The sequence below is a fragment of the Anser brachyrhynchus genome, assembly GCF_964034855.1.
Source record: "Anser brachyrhynchus genome assembly, chromosome: 2".
NCBI lineage: Eukaryota > Metazoa > Chordata > Aves > Anseriformes > Anatidae > Anser > Anser brachyrhynchus.
In genome coordinates, this window is record NC_137695.1 from 9721909 (window position 1) to 9741601 (window position 19693).

General features: G+C 39.0%; 1 protein-coding gene across 2 annotated transcripts in view; it reads right to left on the minus strand.

The window, feature by feature from the left end:
• Nucleotides 1-19693, minus strand: part of LMBR1 (limb development membrane protein 1) — a 68524-nt gene that overhangs the window by 40354 nt on the left and 8477 nt on the right. The window contains exons 2-5 of one of the 2 annotated variants that reach the window (XM_080579560.1): nt 12536-12608; nt 10024-10063; nt 7544-7683; nt 814-917 (exon numbers count right to left, since the gene is read on the minus strand). In XM_080579560.1, coding sequence (XP_080435686.1) covers nt 814-917; nt 7544-7683; nt 10024-10063; nt 12536-12608 — 357 coding nt within the window. The remainder of the gene's footprint in view (nt 1-813; nt 918-7543; nt 7684-10023; nt 10064-12535; nt 12609-19693) is intronic. The other variant, XM_080579561.1, reaches the window with a different exon arrangement.

The window sequence follows — 19693 nt, forward strand, 5'->3', positions numbered from 1 at the left end:
ATTAAAAACAAAAAGTGTAATCATTTGGATGATAAAGATTTATGAAAGCATGCTACAGCTGGTCCCCATACAATTGACTTCAGTTATTTGATATTTACCACTTGAAATTGAATTTGCCATGCTTCCCATTACAGTATTTTTCTTGTATTCCTTTAGTTCGCATAATATAATAGAATTATCATGTTATTCAGAAATTTCTTTCCCAAGTTCCATGCTCCACTGAAATAGTCAGCCCTCCCAACCTTCACATACCTAACTAAATTATCCTAAACGGGTAGAGAATAACAAAAAAAATTCTTAACATGTTGTTAATACTGACAATCAGGCAGTTGGACTAGATGATCTTTGCAAGTTCCTTCTGCTCTATTCTAAGGAGAACTTCATTTACATTATAAATAGACCTTTATAACTCACAAATCAAGGTGGCTGTTTTATTTTTTAAGTTTTCCTCGGGTTATCTATTAAGTCACCCTTTCCATTAATGAGAAGCTTGTATTTCTTTTTATTGCTTTATTATTAGTATATATATTGAATCTTCTTTTGTTTTAACATCCCAAAAAAAATCCTTTTCCTCAAAAAAAAAAAAACTGATTCAAACATTTTAAAACACAAGGTAACCCACTTTCTTGATACCAGTGTACATGCCATGTATTGTATACTAACTTCACCTGCCTGTTCAATATTGTACATTTGTATACACACATACGCATACACATCCCAGTATAGCCCTCCCAAATCTGTAATTTGTTCCATCAGAAATGAGGACTGAAAATGGAATATGTACTCCATATGTATTTAACAGTATTTTCCTACCTTTTTTAAGCCAGCGAATCCTTCCGATTCCAGGAAGAAAAAGGCAAAGGGCATCAACACAAACAAACATAAATTGGAAAAAAGAGAAGCAAGATTCCACAAACCTGCAATAAACAAGAAAGTATACGTTGTAAGTTTCTCAATTTTAAAAAAGTTAATGTCACATTTTCCTTCTGTACATATAACAACGAAGCATACATTAGTACTACACAATCAGTTTTATAGATACATAATTACCTCCAGGTCATGGCCAAAAAAATACTCGTTTCTCTGCACAATAAGTTACTGACACAAACTGGATATCAACTTCAACAGCAGCAACTGTCTGAAATCTTGGAAGAGAGACTGCAAACTCCAGTGGACTACTCCCACAATAACCCACTCAAGGATATTTACATGCATTTAACATTTTCAGGAGAGAACTATTTTATCAACAGTGAGTCCCACAAAATTCAGTTCTGTGTATTCACTACCTCCCATATTTTTCCTTGAGAGAATGTCAGACAAATCATGGGTTTTAACATCAGCAATGCAAAAACACCGTCACCACCTCTGAATTAGAAGATATAGTAAAGGCAACAGCAGCCTTTCAGAGTGAGCTTACTGGCTCAGTGGTCAATTGGAGAGCAGTAGATTATGTTTATCACAATTCCAGTATAACACAACTTCATCTCCCAGAATATCCCCATAATTAATGAAATATGGGCTCAGTGGAGAGTGCATTGGACTAAAATTGCCTGAGCTTCTGGGCTCAAAGGGTTGTGGTCAGCAGCACAAAGTCAGGCTGGAAGCCAGTCACCAGTAGCGTACCCCAGAAGTTAACAATTATCTTCATTAACAACACAGAGAGTGGGAAAGAGTGCATCCTCAGCAAGTCTGTCTATTATACAGAATGGGGAGGAGAACGGGGAAGAGCAGGGGTTTGTCATTAAGACAAACCTCAGCAGGCTGAGCAACCAGACAGAGAGCACACTGACGACCAATTGGCCCAACAGTAGCTTTGTAGAAAATGCCTTAGAGATCCTGTTAGATACCAAGTTGAACAGGAGCCCTTGCAACAAAGAAAGCCAACAGCATCCTCAGCTGCACTAGAAGCAGCGTTGCCAGCACTCCAAGGGAGGTGATCCTTCCTCTGCTCACTGCATGCACATCTGGAGTGCTGCATTCCCCTGTGGGCTCCTCCATACAAGAGGGACACAAACACACTGGAACGAGCCCAGCAAAGGACTGCAACTTAATTAAAGGATTGAAGCATCTTCATAAAGAAGAGGTGATTTTATTAATGCATGTAAGTATCTGATGTGGAGTGGGTAAGGATGACAGAGTCTGATTCTTCACAGGGGTATCTAGTGAAAGGAAATGAGGCAGTGAGCACAAACGAAAAACAGGAAAACCAACTTAAAACACAAGAAAAAACATTTTCACTGTCACTGTTGTCAAACACTGCAACAGGTTGCCCGGAGAGATTTTTATAAGTTCTGTTCTCTGGTGTACTCCAAATAGGACTGGAGACTGCCCTGAGCAGCCTCCTCCAGCAGACCCTGCGTGGAGCAGGGGGGAACAGCAGACGGTTTCCAGAGGTCCTTTCAAACTTCAACCATTCTGTGATTTTGAAGAAAAACCAACGACTAAAACTAGGACATCTGTAAGACACATGTGACATCTGCAGGAAGGGATAAGATTTGGAAAACAACCTGAAGTGATAACTGATCTCCGTTAAGGGTAACTGTTTTACTGGGATTTTCTGAGCCAGACACCTTCTACACAGCCCGTTTCTGATACGAGTCCCTATCATCATCCTATCAAACATTTGTAGGATGCTATGTTGTTTCTTTATAAAAGCATTAGCTTACCTGCAACTTACTACTAGCAGAGCTAACAGATTTAACTAGTGTTACGTGTACTGCAACCTGAAAACACAACTCTTTTGTCGTTGAGAAATAAGCTCAGTCCCTCACCTTCCCCAAAACACATGTATTTCCAGTCCTACAGGACTATATATCACCTGAAATCCCAAAAAGAACATCCCCCGCAATAAAAAGAAATCCTTCTCAGACTTGCTCTTTCTAAAAATTCCTCCATTTGGAAAGCATAGGGAAAGAAGGAGGCATTTACTGCATGTCTGGGGAATTCATTATTGACAGAAACTCCTGCATTTAGTTCCAAATGTGAAATGCTTATCAGTTATCTTCATCTACCTCCTCCTTAAAAGACTTTCATCACGTACGTTTTTCCCCCCTTATTTGAATTTCAAGGAGAAAATGGGGGGTGTCTGCTAAGCAACAGACAATAAAACAACATTCCAAAAGATGCACAAAATACAATACCAAAATGCTAAAGAAAACAGACTGCCTCATGGTGGCTAAACTTGAGTTAACAAAGAGGGGGATTTTTCCTTTAGAATTTGCTGTCAGGAAGCTCCTGTTACCACTGAAGAAACATTAACACATAACATCAGGAAGGCTGTCAGCAGCAGCCCTTATCAGAGATACACACATGCACTCAGAGTGCTTGTTATTGTATATATATTTTTTTTCCCTCCAGGGGCGTATATTTTATTTCAGTGGCTTTCTCTGACTGAAGAGATAGTACATTCAGTTACCCAACACAAAGCTGAATACCCATTTGTCCAAATTCCAGCCATTGTATCACACATATATGTACAGAACAGTTCTAGGAGATGCAAATAGTACATAGAGAGCATTTTAAAGGATGGGAAGGTGGTGCACATCTGTGCTGACGTTTAAGTTGAAATCCAAAATGTACACATTAGCAGCTGACAGGAAGCACGTTTACAGAATATTAAATTACTGCACTACAATGTACACATGACATTATGAGAGGTAAGGACAGCTGCGGTGCTGATGACACACACACTTTCCTCAGAGTAAAGGGAACACTAGATTTAATAGACAATATATTATATAATAATCATCATAACAATGTAATAGCCTTTAATATCAATAGGTTCCCTTTTCTTTTCCTACCCACCCACTTCACTGACTTAAGAACATACAGGGCCTTCTTCCCCTACCATATTTTTAATCCTAATTTGATAACTCAAAACAAATTAAAATACACCCCCAAAAATAATTCTTACTCCACTGATTGCATCATAAAACTGTGAAAGACACTCACAGATTTTAACATATACAAAAGCTTTAAGCAGTCTAGTCATTGGGTTTTTGGTTGGTTTTTTTTTAGGTTTTTTTTTTTGCGGGGGGGGGGGGGGGGGGGGGAGGGGGGCTGTTTATTTTACATGCATTTGTAGTGACCTAAGAAAATCTCCATAAAATAAGTTAATAATACAAAAATTAATAACCCCTCAGTCTCTGGCAAACAGATTAGAGCCTCAGCAATTTTTCTTCTCTTATTCGTGGGAGTTTCATTACATTTTACCTCCACCTGGTGGCTGTATTTAACAACAGCACGAATGCGCATCCAGCTGTCAGAAGTAGCTCTGGGTTTAGTTCAACACACATTAGGTAAGGTTATTTATACTGGATCTAGCTATGGGCCTTCTGCCTAGTTTCAAACGTTAAAGGAATATACTTTCCATTTCTCTAAGTACCAAAACCAATGCAGCAATCCACAATATGAAAAATTAATATCACAATCAAGTATCACGGACTATATCTGCAACTGATAAACTAATACAAGCACTCCAATGAAATATTTTTCGATTTGATGGGAAACAAAACATTACACAAACTATACATAAAGTCTATGCTAGACAATTATGGAGATATGAACACTTTCTGAATTTGAGTGCTTGTGATAGCTCTATCAACTCTCAAAACTTGCACATATATCTCATGATTTACTTAGTTGGGCCATAATGTAAATAATTTACAAAGTCGGGCCCTTACACGGGAATTATTTTTTTACAAGGCAGCGCAACACTACTCTGCAAACCTAGTGAAGGCCACAAGAGGGAGCTCCTTACCACAATAAAGTGTTGAAATAACAGGTTTTTGTCAGATTCCACTAACAGAAGCCTGTGGTCAGACCTAAAAATCTGCTCAAATTTCTGACAGCTTCACAGCAACTGCAGAAAATCTTGTTTTAGTTCAATCATCTCTATCCCTAATGTAAGCTTTGGTCAAACTTGGAAACTCAATAATGCTGAACTTCCTACCATGCTAGCCATTGCTACTGGACTGAAAATAAGTTATACCGTGCATGCAGAAAGTGCTTTCTTTATTTTCTCTTCCAAAAGACTATCCTTAAAGCAAAAGATGACAGTCACAGGAAAATTCAGATGCCTCTGTATGTGAAAGTTATTTTCCTCAAGCAGATTTCCAACTATCTCACATTTTCTTAAGTAATGTAACAACCCTGACATAGAAAGAGTGTTTCAGAGTTGTTTAATACAAGAATTTTCACTCTGCAATGCTGTAGTTTCTCCCAGGTCAGCTCAGACATAGAAGTAAGGATTATTTTCCATTAAATAGTTTTTTCTCATGTTTTGGAGCGAAGAATGTGCCTGAACAGCTATATCTCTGAAAAACTATAATTTCTCCCCACGCCCCCCCATGTAGGAGGCATACCAAATTAGTGTTACCCCACAGTATGTGTGACAGGATAGATCATAAATTAATCAGAATAGAAAGAGCCTCTCTAGTCACAGAGCCTGATCTCCTGCTTAAAACTGCTAACCTGCAGGTGTAGTCAGGCTCCTCAGGGCTTCAGACAGTTCAGGCTTAAAACGTCTCCAAGGGTTTAGTCTCTCTGAACAACTTTATCCAGCATTTAACCATGCTCATTGTGAGGAATTTTTGCTTTATGTCCTGCAAACATTGCTTCTTGCCTCACACTGCATGCGCCAGAGAAGAAACTGTCTGTATTTTCTCTACACGCCCACGCAGGTCAGTGAATACTGCTGTTAGATCCCCCCGAGTTTGCTCTTCTCCAGAACCTCTGCACCCTGGGACATAGCCCAGTGACTGGTTTGCTCCCTTTTATTACCTAACTCTGCCCTTATCTACAACAGCCAGGGTCTCTTTTCCCCCATACTTCACAGCTTGGGGCACAGACCTGTGAAGTCTTACAGCAGACCTTGCCAGCAAAGCCGGAGGTAAAGTCCATCTCGACTACCTCAGCCTTCTTCAGGCTGGCAGCAGAAAAGTGCTTTCCTGGATTTTGCTCTACACAAGCCCCTCACCAGTTGCAACTCCAGCCGTACCCCACCATTTCCCAGTTAGGGCATCAGGTTTTCCTAATTTCACCCCAGAATATTAAACCAGGTGATGTTTCTGCACTCCTCCTAGGTAGTTCATGCCTACTTTCACTAGTTGTGAACTTCCTCTTCATTTTGAAGCTCAGGGGTTCCCCATTAAGCCAGGCCAGCCTCCTACCACACCACTCCTGCTCACTGTCTTGCACACTGAGGTGGACTGTTACAGGGCTTTAATGAGGGTATCCCTGAAAATAAGCATCTCTCCTGGGTTCTTCTGTCTTCAGGGCATTCTCCAGTGAATAGTCCACATATGCAGCTCCTCAACAGAACAGCCTGTTCTCTTAAAATGTCTTTATCCTTCTTCCTCGCTCTTCCTTAGATCTTAAACTATTCAAAGTCACCACAATCAGGGTTGCCATCAACTAGCATATCTATAAGCAGCTCCTCCTTAATTGTTAATTTAAAAAACCTTTTACTGTCCAGATAACAAAAAATACTCCACTAGTTTCAGAAATATGATCACCGATATGTTTTATTTCCTGGCTTTACCTACCTGCATTTAATCTGTCGTAAATTTATTTAGTCTTATTAAAGAAGAACTGCAAATTAGGGATCTGGAAATTCCTGAGTTAGCTGTGCATGAGTATTATTAGATACTTTGCAGAAATATTACCAAACAAAAGCAAAATTTCATGCAAAGCCCAAGTACCATCTGTTCACAACAACTGAAAAAGAACCATAGGGTTAAATTGGAATTTATTCATTTCAGATTAAATAAATTGTTTCTGGGAGCAGACATTATCTCTTTTCTTCCCCCCCAAATCTACTGAAGAACATCCCATTTTCACAGTTATTTCCCCTCAGACACAAAGAAGTGTGGAAAAAAACTTTCAAGTATTAGTACCCATTATACATGTTCACATACACCAAATCACGTTAACCAGTCTGGAAAAGCATACAAAACTCACTCTGCCGGGCATCAAGGCATCATTCCTGCAAGTATATTTGCAGAAGTTACACTTGTCTTGAACTATTTCAAGGAAAACATCATGTATTTTTATTGTGACTCTTTATTATGCTCGGAAAACATATTCTACAGTTTTCCTCGCTTACAAAAAGTTAGGTTGAATTTAACTATCCAATCCCAACTACTCATAGATAGAAAGTTTCTTGAAACAAATTTTGTATTTAAAGAATAAATTTATCATTACAAGCAAACAGGCTTATGAATCTTGCAGTTACACATAAGGAAGGCGTTTCAACAGTGCATTTTCAAGTTAGTTAGCTTCTGATAGCTCTAATGCTACATTGATACTCAAAGCAATGCATTTGATTTAATCCCAAGTCTTCATATTCCTTTAATAAACAACAGAACAGTGAAGACAGATTTTAAGGATGCATCACCCAGCAGCAAAAACAACTAACCAATAACATATCAACAATTCATTTAGCATTTTAAAAGAAAATGGGGTTATTAGTTTAAAAATAAGAACATATCTGTAAATGTATAATGAAGACATCAATTTTAATTACATTATGCTGAGTACTAACCATGAATTAGTGAGCCATTTAACCACTGAATATAGTAGTTTTGTGGAAAAGAAAGCAGGATCTCATTGCTGATTATTGAGAAAGGTAGAAGCAGGACTGCACCAGCTGAAACTGCTAGAGTGAAGGTGCTCAAGAACAGCCTGAAATTTAAAGAAATGTACCACTGTTACCAACAACAACATGCTCTGAACAGGGTTAAAAAAAAGTAGTTAGCCTACCTATTAAAACAGCGTCTGAAGGTAACCCTGTGATTTCCACAGTATTTCACTTCAAAAAAGCAAATTCAAATACCAAGTAGTTTACGGAATCCAGTAAAAATAATTGCTTTTTACTAAATGCCACAATTACACTCTTTGGAATGGTGTGCATTCAACGTTATAAAATTATTGGAATTTATGCAGTATCTTTTGACAATTCATATTTTACTTTTCATTCCCCACATACATACATAGAAAAATTTTTCTATTTCTAAATTCTTACTATAATTTTATTTTAAAAAAGCAGATGAGCTTTTTAATGTTCACAAAGTGGGTATAATTACACAAATATTTTAACACCAAACTGAAAAAACTATTGCTTTTCTTTCACCAAGTACACATTTGAATATCTCACAGCTTAGTGTTTTTTGATAACTAAAGTCAGTACTGAGAAATCACCAGAATTATGTAAAGTGTTTAAGCTTACTCTCTTTAGATCACAAATACGATTTATACAAACTGCCATCTTGTGGCATTAAAAAGAACTGTGTTCTTCAAAAAGCAAAGTAAAAATATTCTCACAGAACTAATCCAACGCTAGAACAAAATAAGAAATAATTTTCAAAACTCTATAAGAAAAATAAACTTATAGATCATTCCTATGACAGAAGCATCAATGAGCTGCTTACAGAAATCTTACTTTTCCATAACTGTCTCTACAAATCTAATTTTCATTCACACAATGAAGAAAGTCAGTGTGACTAATTTCCTTTCAGAAAAAGATACGATGCTTTTGTTGTTGGTTTTTGACATATTTTTCTTTCACTTAAAGATGTTTAAGTACTCTAAGCCAAAACTGAGAAACTTAACACACTGTCTTTTAAGGTGCTACGGGAGTTTAGATTGGTTTTCTCCCCCACCTACCTCTTTTAAGTCCTGACAATTATGCTACGCAAAGAAATATCTTACTGTATATGTCTGACAGTTACTGCTGTTTGAAAAATAACATGCCCACTTCAGAAACAAGAAAGCTTAGGCTGAAAAAACAGGAAGCAATATATAACACTTTCAATGAAAGGATATTATTCTGAAGTGCCAATCTTGTCTTGACTTACGCCATGGTCTTATGAAGAACACTATTTACAATTGATATTTGTTGTACTTTAAAGCTAAACTAGAAAATAGATTCGGGGTAACAGTTAACCAGACAAGTTTTACTCTTTGAATGTTGAAAAATTCAAAGCCAGGCTAAGACCACAGCTGCTATGAGAATCATTCAATCTAGAAGAACCTTAATTCACTGCAGTCTGAAAACCAGAAGAGTACCTCCTCTCTACATTAGAGCTGAGACCTTCATGGCATTCAAGTATGTATTTTTTTCTCTCTTGACCTGAAGCAGACCTTGTGGCAAATGAGTATTTTAAATCCATAAAAAAATATCAGACACTACTGGGCAAAGCATGTAAGATTTATCATCTTTGTGCATCTTCCAAGCTTGCCACAAACACACAACTAAAAGTGAACAGCTTGCAATGTACTCGGCACTTTCCCAGGGTACAAGACAAATCAATAAAACATGCAATGAGCTCTCCTTCCAACAGGATGACAGTACCACCACCAAAGAGCTAAGAGTGTTGCAGTAAGTAGCAAGTCCACATGTTTTAGCAAATCACAAAACTGAGAGGGCAGCAACAGCTCACAGACGTTCTGTAAATCCTCAGGGATATTTAAATAGGAAAGATTAATATCTAGTTTTACAAAGGAACAGGAAGAGGACAGAGTCTCTGGCAGACCAGCAGGTCTGGCAAGTGTTTGACTTCCATTCACTATTCTTTTTTAAGCCCTGTTCAGATGATCAGATGCAGATGTCTACTTTATGGTGAGCTACGTTGCTCTCCAGGATCCACTGCCTCCCTTGACAAGATTGCCATTGACTACTGCGGTGGGACTTAATTCACATGACACCTGTATTTAGACACCTTACTTTAGGTGACAGTCTTGCACTGGATTCTACCCTAGCATCAGATCCTCATATGACATTCTGACCAACTTAGTGCCTACCAGAAAAGCCACAGGTGGAAGAATCCCTAGACCAAACTGCCTTCTCTCATCATGTCTTCCGTAACCCAAGTTGACACCTGATCAAGTATCTTTTCCTCTGCCCTCTGATAGCACATTTAATTTGCCATCACATTTAAAAGGGACTTATCTAGTTTGAAAGCACACAAGATTCCTGTCAAAACAATATATTCAGGTAAAAAGTTCTTAAAGAGCTATACATACGATATTCTGTTAACTATGGCATCTTCATCCTCTTGCTCATCTGAAAAAAAAATATAGAAGGTTATATTCAATAGGTAGTCTCCTTTCCTCAGGCTAAACATACATAGGAACACATTTAGTTAAAATTTAGGATTACTAAAACCAAAAATTTATTAGCATCGGTATTTTAAAAGTGCCTTTTACAAATGTTTTTTTTTTTTGACTAGTCTTAAGCTCTTCTCAATCAAGTTAGCTACAAAGTTATTTCATTCTATTTCAAGAAGTTTTAACCTGCATATTTAAAATATCTTCCAAAGGGCTCTATGGCAAGCAAGCTTTCAGACTATTACTACTACAGCTGCTGCTACAAACTGTCACTCTGGATATCTCAAGCTTCACAGAGCAGAAAAGCTACAGGAGAGTCTTCAGGTCCATATTACCCTACTACTGTAAGTTCCTAAATAGACGTTTTATTTTCAGTATTAATATTGGGGGTGAGGTGTTTTTATGGGGTTTTGTTATTTAAAACAAAAAGAAACAAGCAAGAAAACCACACAGACAAAGAAAGCATACAGGAATGACCACTTGTTTCACTCAGTAACTTCTCCTTACTGATTTCTCCACCCTGCTCCTGGCTTTTTTGGTTTGCTTTTTGTTTTGAGTGGGGGGTAGGGGAAGAGAAGATCTGTTGTTGCATATTCCAACGATTTTAAGTCTTTTCAACATTTAGCTCAGAGATCTAATCACAAATATGTTCTTCATCTATTCTTTATACACTTTTCTATACATGTCTGGGTGTTATTCCTACATTTTAAGTCATTTTAGAGTCAGCCTTCTTTAATCTTTCAAGTCTCCCAGCTTTTCCATCAGGTAACTCAAAATCTATTTTTCAACCCTTATTTATTCTTGGTTTGAAAAACAGACCAGGTGTTTCAAGTTTTTAAGAACTATGCATACACTCGAAATAAACATGTAGCCATTAACGTACTGTACTTTCACAGAATAATTTCATAAGAATGAGGGGTTATTGCTTCCATTTCTTTGAGTGGAATCTGATGGTGTTTTGATGGGAATCTCATGGTGTTTTCAGAGACCAAGTACAAGTCCCTTATGTATTACCCTGGCTAGAGAGCTTGTTGTGGAAACTTTTTTTCCCCTGAAAGAATTCCAGAAGTGCTAACTCTCCAAACTAATCTCATCAGGAAGATCCTAGCAAGCAATGAAGTTTGCCTAACTAAATGCTCAAAAAACTTTCAGAAAGTCATGACAGCTGCAGAGCATTTCCTCTCCCTAGCTGTTGAGAACAACTGCCAAAAAGGTAAAAAGTATTCACATCCAGGAGTTTGCCAAACTCATTCTCCCTTCCCATTCTTCCATACTTCCATATAACAGCATATAACAGCAGCTTTGTATCCAGAATACATACTAGGATCACAAGGTAGCATCTGTTTTATTCACTATGTTGAAAGAGGCACACTTTTTTTAATAAAAGATACACTAAATTTCTTGAAGATTTTTATGTTTTACATACAAGTCCATCTGTGAAAGTAGCGCTATCCTAACACAGGTCATTAAAGCTCAATAAGCAGTTTCTACCAAAATTCAAAGTGCCAAGGTCTTGATGCATGCAAATGCTTTTCTGGAATGATTGACTGAGCATCAAAGCCTCGGATAAGCTGTCAAGAGTCAAAGATTCTGCCATTTTATACAGATTTTTATGGTATTTGCCTTTAGAATAGAAAGAGAAAAATATGACAGGGGTCCCTACAGATTAGTGTCAGACAATGTTTCTAAAGTAGGAAAAAAAGGATTATCACTTATCTCAAGGAATCAGGCTTCAATGGGGAGGTCATAAAGAACACATTAAGAACAATAAAACAACTGTACCTAAACAAAGCAGAATTATTAGACAAAATCCACTACTTCCCTTCAGTAGAACTGGCAACCTTTTCACTTTACCAGCTAAAGCTTTGAACTTGATTTTGATGTTAAAGTACAGCCTGAAGACACTTACTCTAAAGAAGTTGACATGAAAGGAGAACAAGATCTAAAGGCAAGAGAGGCAGAAGTGCCTACTTGAAATTCTCCCCTTTCTTCAATCTCAAAGCAGATGAAATATAGGCTGACATGGAGCCACTACGGAACAACGTGTGGCCATCCATACCTCCCTCCAACCACACATCCTCACTCCATCACAGAGTGCCAGCTACAGCACTCACTGATCTTCTGAGATGCTTCAGTGTGCCTCATCCGTGGTGTTATTAGAAGGCGCGCTGAAGGGTCTAAGAAGTGCTAGAGCTGGCACAACAGAGGGGATGGAGAGCTTGTGGCTTGGGAACACAGGGAACAGAAAGAGGGGAAGACAGCAGCACATACAACCAGATCAGCTCAGGCTGCTGCAGCCTGAGAAACACGTTTGGCCAGCGATCTGGACAGGTTCTTCTGCTTCTCTTGTGGTGGCAGAGAGGAAAAGAACCACCTACTCACTTGAAAAAACAAAGTGAATTTTGAATACATCAAAAACTATGCTTACCTGCTTTTCTTTTGTATCTTGTGATTATGAAGTAGGAAACTATGTAGAGAACAGCAAATAGGAGAAAACAAATCTGGAAAAAAAAATGTTGCATTAATTAGGTTGTGAAGAAATGTCTGGATTATAATAAGAATGAACAGAAAATACACTATCAACAATTTGAAGTTTAATTCAGATCAATGCAAGCGTCCTTTATATAAAGGTCAGTGCTGGTTTTATGGTTTATACCTCTTTAATAGAAAGTTAAACCAATAAGAACTGCTCAAATTAACAGATGTTAGAGCCACTACACAGCTAACAAGTTCTACTCTAAAATGAAGAAAATGCCAGTGTTTTATGTTCTTTTTTGTTTTTGTTTTTTTCCCAAGTTTGAACATATTCAAGTCATAAGATTTATCACTCCTTGCCACAAGTGATGTGGGGGTAATGGTACAATGGGTTCCTAAAGATCTATTTTGGAATAAGCTATCAACATACATAAAGAAGAAGGTAATTAGGATTACTATTTCCATAATGTCTGAGCCCAACAAATTCTAGGTAACAATACAGACCAGAGAGACTGCACACAGTGGATGTCTGAGCGTGAGCTAGTCAAACACAGTTTCCTCTGTAGTCGGAGAAGCCAAGGGCACGATTCCCCTCCTCACAAGGCAGACAGCTTATTTAGGTCACAAGTAGGCCCAGGGTGTCTTGCATCAAATTGTTTCTAAGATTTGGCACTCGAACTTCAATACAGTAAGACAAGGCCCACACAGCTACAAATACAGAGGAAATTAATCAAATGACAATACAGTTTTAACCTTTCAAATCTTTTGGGGTAACAACAACAACAACAAAAAATCAAGTTTCTCTTGAAGGAAATACCAGAGGGTCAACACTGCTTCCTTAACCTAGCTTACTGATGCCTATTAAAAACCTGAGTCAGAAGTAAAAACAGCAAAGCACGCCACCCCAAGGTGCTGTAGCCCTTCATCTTCACTAGTACTTGAGCAATAAGAGTGAACTGCTGCACTCCAACAATGTATTTTCTTCCTATTATTAGCTTGCAGCAAACAGATCACCTACACACACAAGCTGAGAAACTACGTGATGTATCCCGAATTATTAAGATCCTTTTCTATTATGATCCTTTTGTTTTGTGCACAATACCAGTAGCCACCAAGCAGGTCTCCTAACACAGCAGCTGACCAACTCAGTCAGATGAAACTGTTTTAGCAGTTTTTGTTATTAAAGGGAGTTTGTCCTACTGCCTGCATAGGTGTTTTAATTGGATCTGCAGTTCACAATATTAGCCCCCCAGTGTGTTTTACTACAATCTGAGCGTTGACTTCCATTGTGATCTGAAGCTGCAAAACAGTTTAACTCACGCCTGGTAAAGCCATTTCCTTAATCAGTCATTTAAAGATTTGCTGCCTTTAACAACTTACTGTCTCAGAAAATCAGGAGCAGAACAACTGCCCTAAGAGAAGGAAAAAAGTCAAAGCAAGGGTAATGATGATAGTCCTTAAAATTTTACATCTCAAATGTACAGCCAAATTACATCTAAACAGGCAGAATGATAGGGAGAACAGGAAGAGAAAAGGACGTATCATGTAATTAGGAAAGACTTTTTGAAGAATACTAATTGAAATAACTCTCCCAGCTTATTTTTTTTTGTTATGTCGTCAGACATGTTAGATCAGAAACAAAGCACAGCACCTGGGTGCCTACAATTGCCCCACAGACTTCCCCCCAGCGGTATCACTGTGCCATGGGTCTGAAAGAGGCAACTGAGCTCGTTCTCTGAGCAGGTAACCCACAGCGGGGATGTCTGAAATACAGATGCTAGAAATCAGATGTCATAACTAGGTTTCTGTATTCAAATATTCAACCTGAATAGAGTTCACCATTCTAAATTGCCTTCTTCGAAAGGTTGCTTCAAAGAAGAAAAGGTTTTTGATAGAGAAATCGGATTTAATTTTAAAAAGCTGGTATATTTTTGAATCAGAAAGAACAAAAATCTGAGAACCACCTTGGGCTTTCAGAGCTTGTCCTGTCAGTAACAGATAACAGTGCCAGTGCCGAAAAAGAGTCATTCTCTGAGTTTCCAGTTTCCCTGAAAACTAGACCAAGCCTACAGAGAGAGGCATCTAATTTTAGGCACCCACCTTTGAAAATTAGGTGTGACACAGACAGGGTCAGTAAAATTCTTTTTAAAAAATCTGCAAGACCCAAATAACACTGCTTCTGTCTAAAATACAGTTAAGCTCTCTTTCTCTTGTTTTATTTAAAACAAGAAAAGGGTGACTGCTGTCTTGTATTATCTTCAAATAGAATAGATGTCCTCTATTCCATCTGTGACAGCAAGGTTACAGTGAAAGCATGGGTCTGTACTTATATGGTACCACAGAGATAAGTGAGGTATTTGCAGAGTACAGCAGGAGAAAACTGTCCAGTAACATGAACTGTCAGATGCCATATTTCTAGTTTTAGATGACAGCTACTTTGCAACTCAGCAATAACGTGTAACTATAGATATTGGTGTAATTATCCTTCTACTTGTCAGAATTGAGAACAATTGTATCATTGTAAATATTTGATGAAAATTATGTATTTTCACTAATAAACACCTTTTTAATGAATAAACAAGTAAATTCTAACCAGTGAAAGCTTTAGGAATTTAACAGAAGAGTATTCAGAAGTTAAAATTTCTTCATAGTAATCGAAACAAATCACTAAGCAAACTCAAACGTGCCTTCGGTCTCGGTTTATACTCAGTGCAAGCTGTGATCCTGAAGTGTGTGTATCCATGCGTCCCAAATAGCCTTCGAAAGGGAGCAGCAAAACTAAAGGGAGCAGCATCCTAACTATTTTTAGAGTGGAACTCTGTTAAGCTGGGGAAAAGGAATGTGCTGCCCATGAGAGCCGGAGAATAGACTCCACTGTCCTGTCACGCTGCAATCCTGGGCTCTTACTCCTCACGCTGCTCTTTGTTTTGTGATATTTTTGTACTGCAATAAAAACACGGCCCTTGTTTGTACTTGTTCTTGTCTCAGTTCATAATTCTTAATGATGATGACGACTGGGCTTTTATGCAGCACTCCAGGTACAGCCAGTCCTGTGGCTGTATGTAACAGCACTAAGCCATCCCTTCTTTACTTAAAGTACTTAAACCTGTTCACCCGAGAGTCACATTAGTTTTCCTCCGATCACCAAACCCATCCATGCTGTCCTCCCCAATTGCTTCCACTTGAGCAGTTCAAGATACAGTAGAAACCTGTTTTCAGGATTAAGGTGAATAAACGTCTCTTTTTTCCTCCTTTTAGAAACCACACCTTAATTTTACACTACCTCTATTTCAGAGTAATCCACTCCCTTCTGCACAGTGATCCAGCCATCCACTGCATTAGCTAGACCTCCGAAGGAATCAGTAGTGTTCTAACAGCAGCATATTTTACATCATTTTCATCATAGTTGAGCAAGACGGCTGTTAATACTGATACTTTAGGAAACTGAAGAGCAGATTTGTCCAAACACCTACCATCACGTACACTACAACCAGCTTCTAATTCACTTTACAGCTCTGCCCCAGTTTACATAATACCTTTCTATGTGCTATCTGGATATAGCCCTTGGCACATGCAAAAGAAAGTTTAACAACAGTCAGGTGTCTTCAAAAACATAGTTCTTTGCAACTAATTTTTATCTTTAAAAAAGGCTCAGAATAGGATTATCCACATATAAATAAGTTCTTAGTGTCCTAAACCAACTGTTAGCCTTTATTTCTAATCAAAGGTATTAAAATGCATCCAGGTAGTCATAGTGCAATACGACACTCGCCTAAAAAGCACACCACACAACACATCGGTATCTCCAGTGAAGGAAGAACCTATTGCCTTTAAAAAACATCTAAAAACCTGAACTATTATATGTGACAGTGATATGTATAAGCTAACACTGGAATATTCTGTTAAATCCTAATCATACTGCAAGCCCTGTTTTCAACAAAAAGCATCATTTTATGCCATCATTCATCCCTGCAATAAGATCTGACAACAGGTAAGGATGCTGCGAATGCAACAAATCTGGTACAAGTTACATTCCTCGTAACCCCAATCTTCCACAATTGCTTTTCCACTGGAGCACAGATTAAGCTCGTCCAGACTTGAGGGGAAAGTGAAGACACTGCAGGAAGTGTACACAGCTGTGATTAATCAGGACTTCTGACACTCCCTGATACAGCATTGATTAAAAAACCTTTCAATTTTAAAGTTTATTTCCTTAAATTCACTTTAACTTTAGAGAAGGGCAAAGCAGTCATAGATCTGTTGCCACAGCTAGACTGCTTCTAGGAAGCTACTTCAAACCTATGTTCTTACATTATGGGGGAAGCACCCTGAGTCCTTGTTTGACCAGCTGCATCAAAATATAAAGGAAAAAAAAAGGAGTGTGAGAATTTAGGGTTAGAAACAGTTATGCAAATCATTTCTTTTTTTATTAGTATTATTTTCAAACACCACCCGGCAGCTGAAAACAAAGCGTGTGAAATCCGTGCTACATTTAGGGGCTCCCTTTTAGCAGGTGGCACACTAAAAAGACTTTCAGCAACAAGCATATAATTTATTAAATGTCTTTGCATGGAAGAAACACAACCTCTGGTCGGACAAGCAAAAGAAACCCATCTTCCCCTGGAGTTCATCTTCATTTGGGAAAAGATGTGCTGTTTTGCCTGCTGAGGTTACACACAGGACACACCAAGAGAAGATACTTCTGGGGATGCACTGCATTCCTAAGTATCTTGTATCCAGCTCCACCAGTCTCATACTTCTGGATCCGTACCAGGCAGCTCAACTCCTGTGAGGATGGAGCTGGAGATAAACCCCACATATTCCAATTTGTAACCGTGCATGTCTGAGGAGGCACTGGCACTGGAGAGTCTAACATTAAACACAAACAAAGGTCTGAACTAACTCAAGTTACCTTGTGCTTATCCCCCTGACAGCTAAAGATCAGCTGACATTAATTTGTCCGTGTTGATGACCTTTAAAACTCTGGCACTGAAGTTCATGCCGTGGATTAATAAAGCATCATCTGCTGTTGCAAGTGCTAGAGGTACACATTCTCCGTAAGAAAGAACGTGCTCAAAATACACGAGGGTTTTCCCCTCCTCTCCACGATACACAGAATACAGATGCAATTCCCCACTGTAATTAGCGTGTGCATATGAAGACTTGTATTTTTGTGCACAGAAAGAGCAACAGCTTCTTTAGAGAGGGTCTGTACATACTGCACCGTATTCGCCCCAGTTGTGCTGGAAGCGTAAGAAGAAAGAAAAAAGCACACCGCGAATTTGTGCAGTAATCACCCACTAACTGCGGAGCAGTGCACCCTGGCAAAGCCCCCCAACGGCATCCTGGGCGACATTACCAGGAGCAAAGCCAATAATTGTGGAAGTAATTACCCCTCTCTAGCCAGCATTCAGGGGATCACATCCAGTTACGAGCCTCCCATGTAGGAAAGCCGTTGAAAGTTACAGCAAGATGACCCCAAGATGGTCAGGGGACTGAAATGCCTGCCCCGTGCCGGCAGGCTGATGGACCTCAGTTTGTTCCCCATGAACACAATGAGCCTTTGGGGTCCTGCCAGCAGCCCGTGGGTACCTACAAGGTCACTAAGAAGGCAGAGCTGGGCTCCTGATGCTGCTGTATGGCCAAGGATGAGACTGGAGGTAAGGAAAAGCTCCTCCATGGGGCAAGTGGAGCAGGGGAACAGGCTGCCCCGCGAGGTTGTGCCATCTCCGTCCCTGAAGGTTTTCAGAAGCCAGCCAGATAAAGCCCCGAGTAAGCTGGTCTCATCCAGATAAAGCCCTGAGCAAGCATCATCTCGTAGCAGACCCTGCTTCAAACAGGGGGCCGGGGCACAGTCAGCCTTCTTTTCTGCTACCCTGAACAAATCAGCATGGTGAGAAGTGTTGGCACCTCATAATTTATACCTTTTTCCACTTGTATTTGTATAAGCACAGACCCCCGTAAAGCTGCCAGTGATGCCCTCCTGCTATGAAAAAGCTAAATACCTCACACAGCTCCGGCTTCTAACAGTAAGGAACCACCACAGAACTATTCTGAAGCAAAACATCACAGGCCTTGGAAAATTTCTTTGATTTCACACATTTAAGCTTGTCTCTAGAACAGCATCCGATTGGACAACTGATCATTTCTTCCCGTTTAATTAGCATTTAGAGTAAGTACCAGCAAGTCTGGACAAGCAAAACAGCATAGTAAAATGCTGTCCTGTCTATCTTTGAAATAAAAAAATCAAGAAGCTCTGAAGAACTGCGGAAGTGTAGAAAATAACTTTAAAGTAGTGACTATGCCAGAATTAAAAATAAAAAAGCTACTGTTATTGCATCCACCAGCATTTCTATGCAAAGGATATGCAAGAAAAAGGCTACGGACACAACAGTCTTCACTTCTTGCTGCTGCTTCACAGAGCACGTCCTCTTCCCTAAATAGAAAAAAAGCAGAGCAAGAAAGAAAAAGCAGAAGGCACTGTGCAACACTGCTGTAAAACATATCTAAGAACACATTTAACGGCTGAAAACAGAACTGGCAGTGGTTTTGCTGACTGATTGCTACCTATAGAAAAGTAGCAGTGTTGTACCTTTGAGTTTTAATCTCTGTAACATAAAACAACTTAGCATAGCACCACGCACACTTACTACTCTTGCTGCTACTACATTTTATTGTGCATTAAAATGCTCCACAGCAGCTGAAATGCTCCTTCCTGCTGTTGCATTGGCAACTGCTTCTGTTTCCACCTGGAAAGGATGGCAAGGATGAAGAGCAGGAAAGCACAGGTGGAGACAAACAGTCTTGGTCTATTTCTAGTAACTCCATTATCCTACCGACATCCAAAAAGGAAGCACTGAGCTCCACTGCTGTTTGCAAGGGTCATCAATAAGTTACCTACAACAAATAATACAGACTAAAAAAAAAAAACCTAAAACTTTCAGCTCTGCTCTTAGTCTGACCTTGGCATTTACAATATCATCTGCTTGGGATGACCTATTTTTCCTCAGATGAAGATAACTCTTTATTCTTAAGCTCTGTGCTCTGTAGTTATATTAGTTCAGTCTAATTCAGCCAGACAGCCTTAAACACTTCGTGTGACATGCAAATC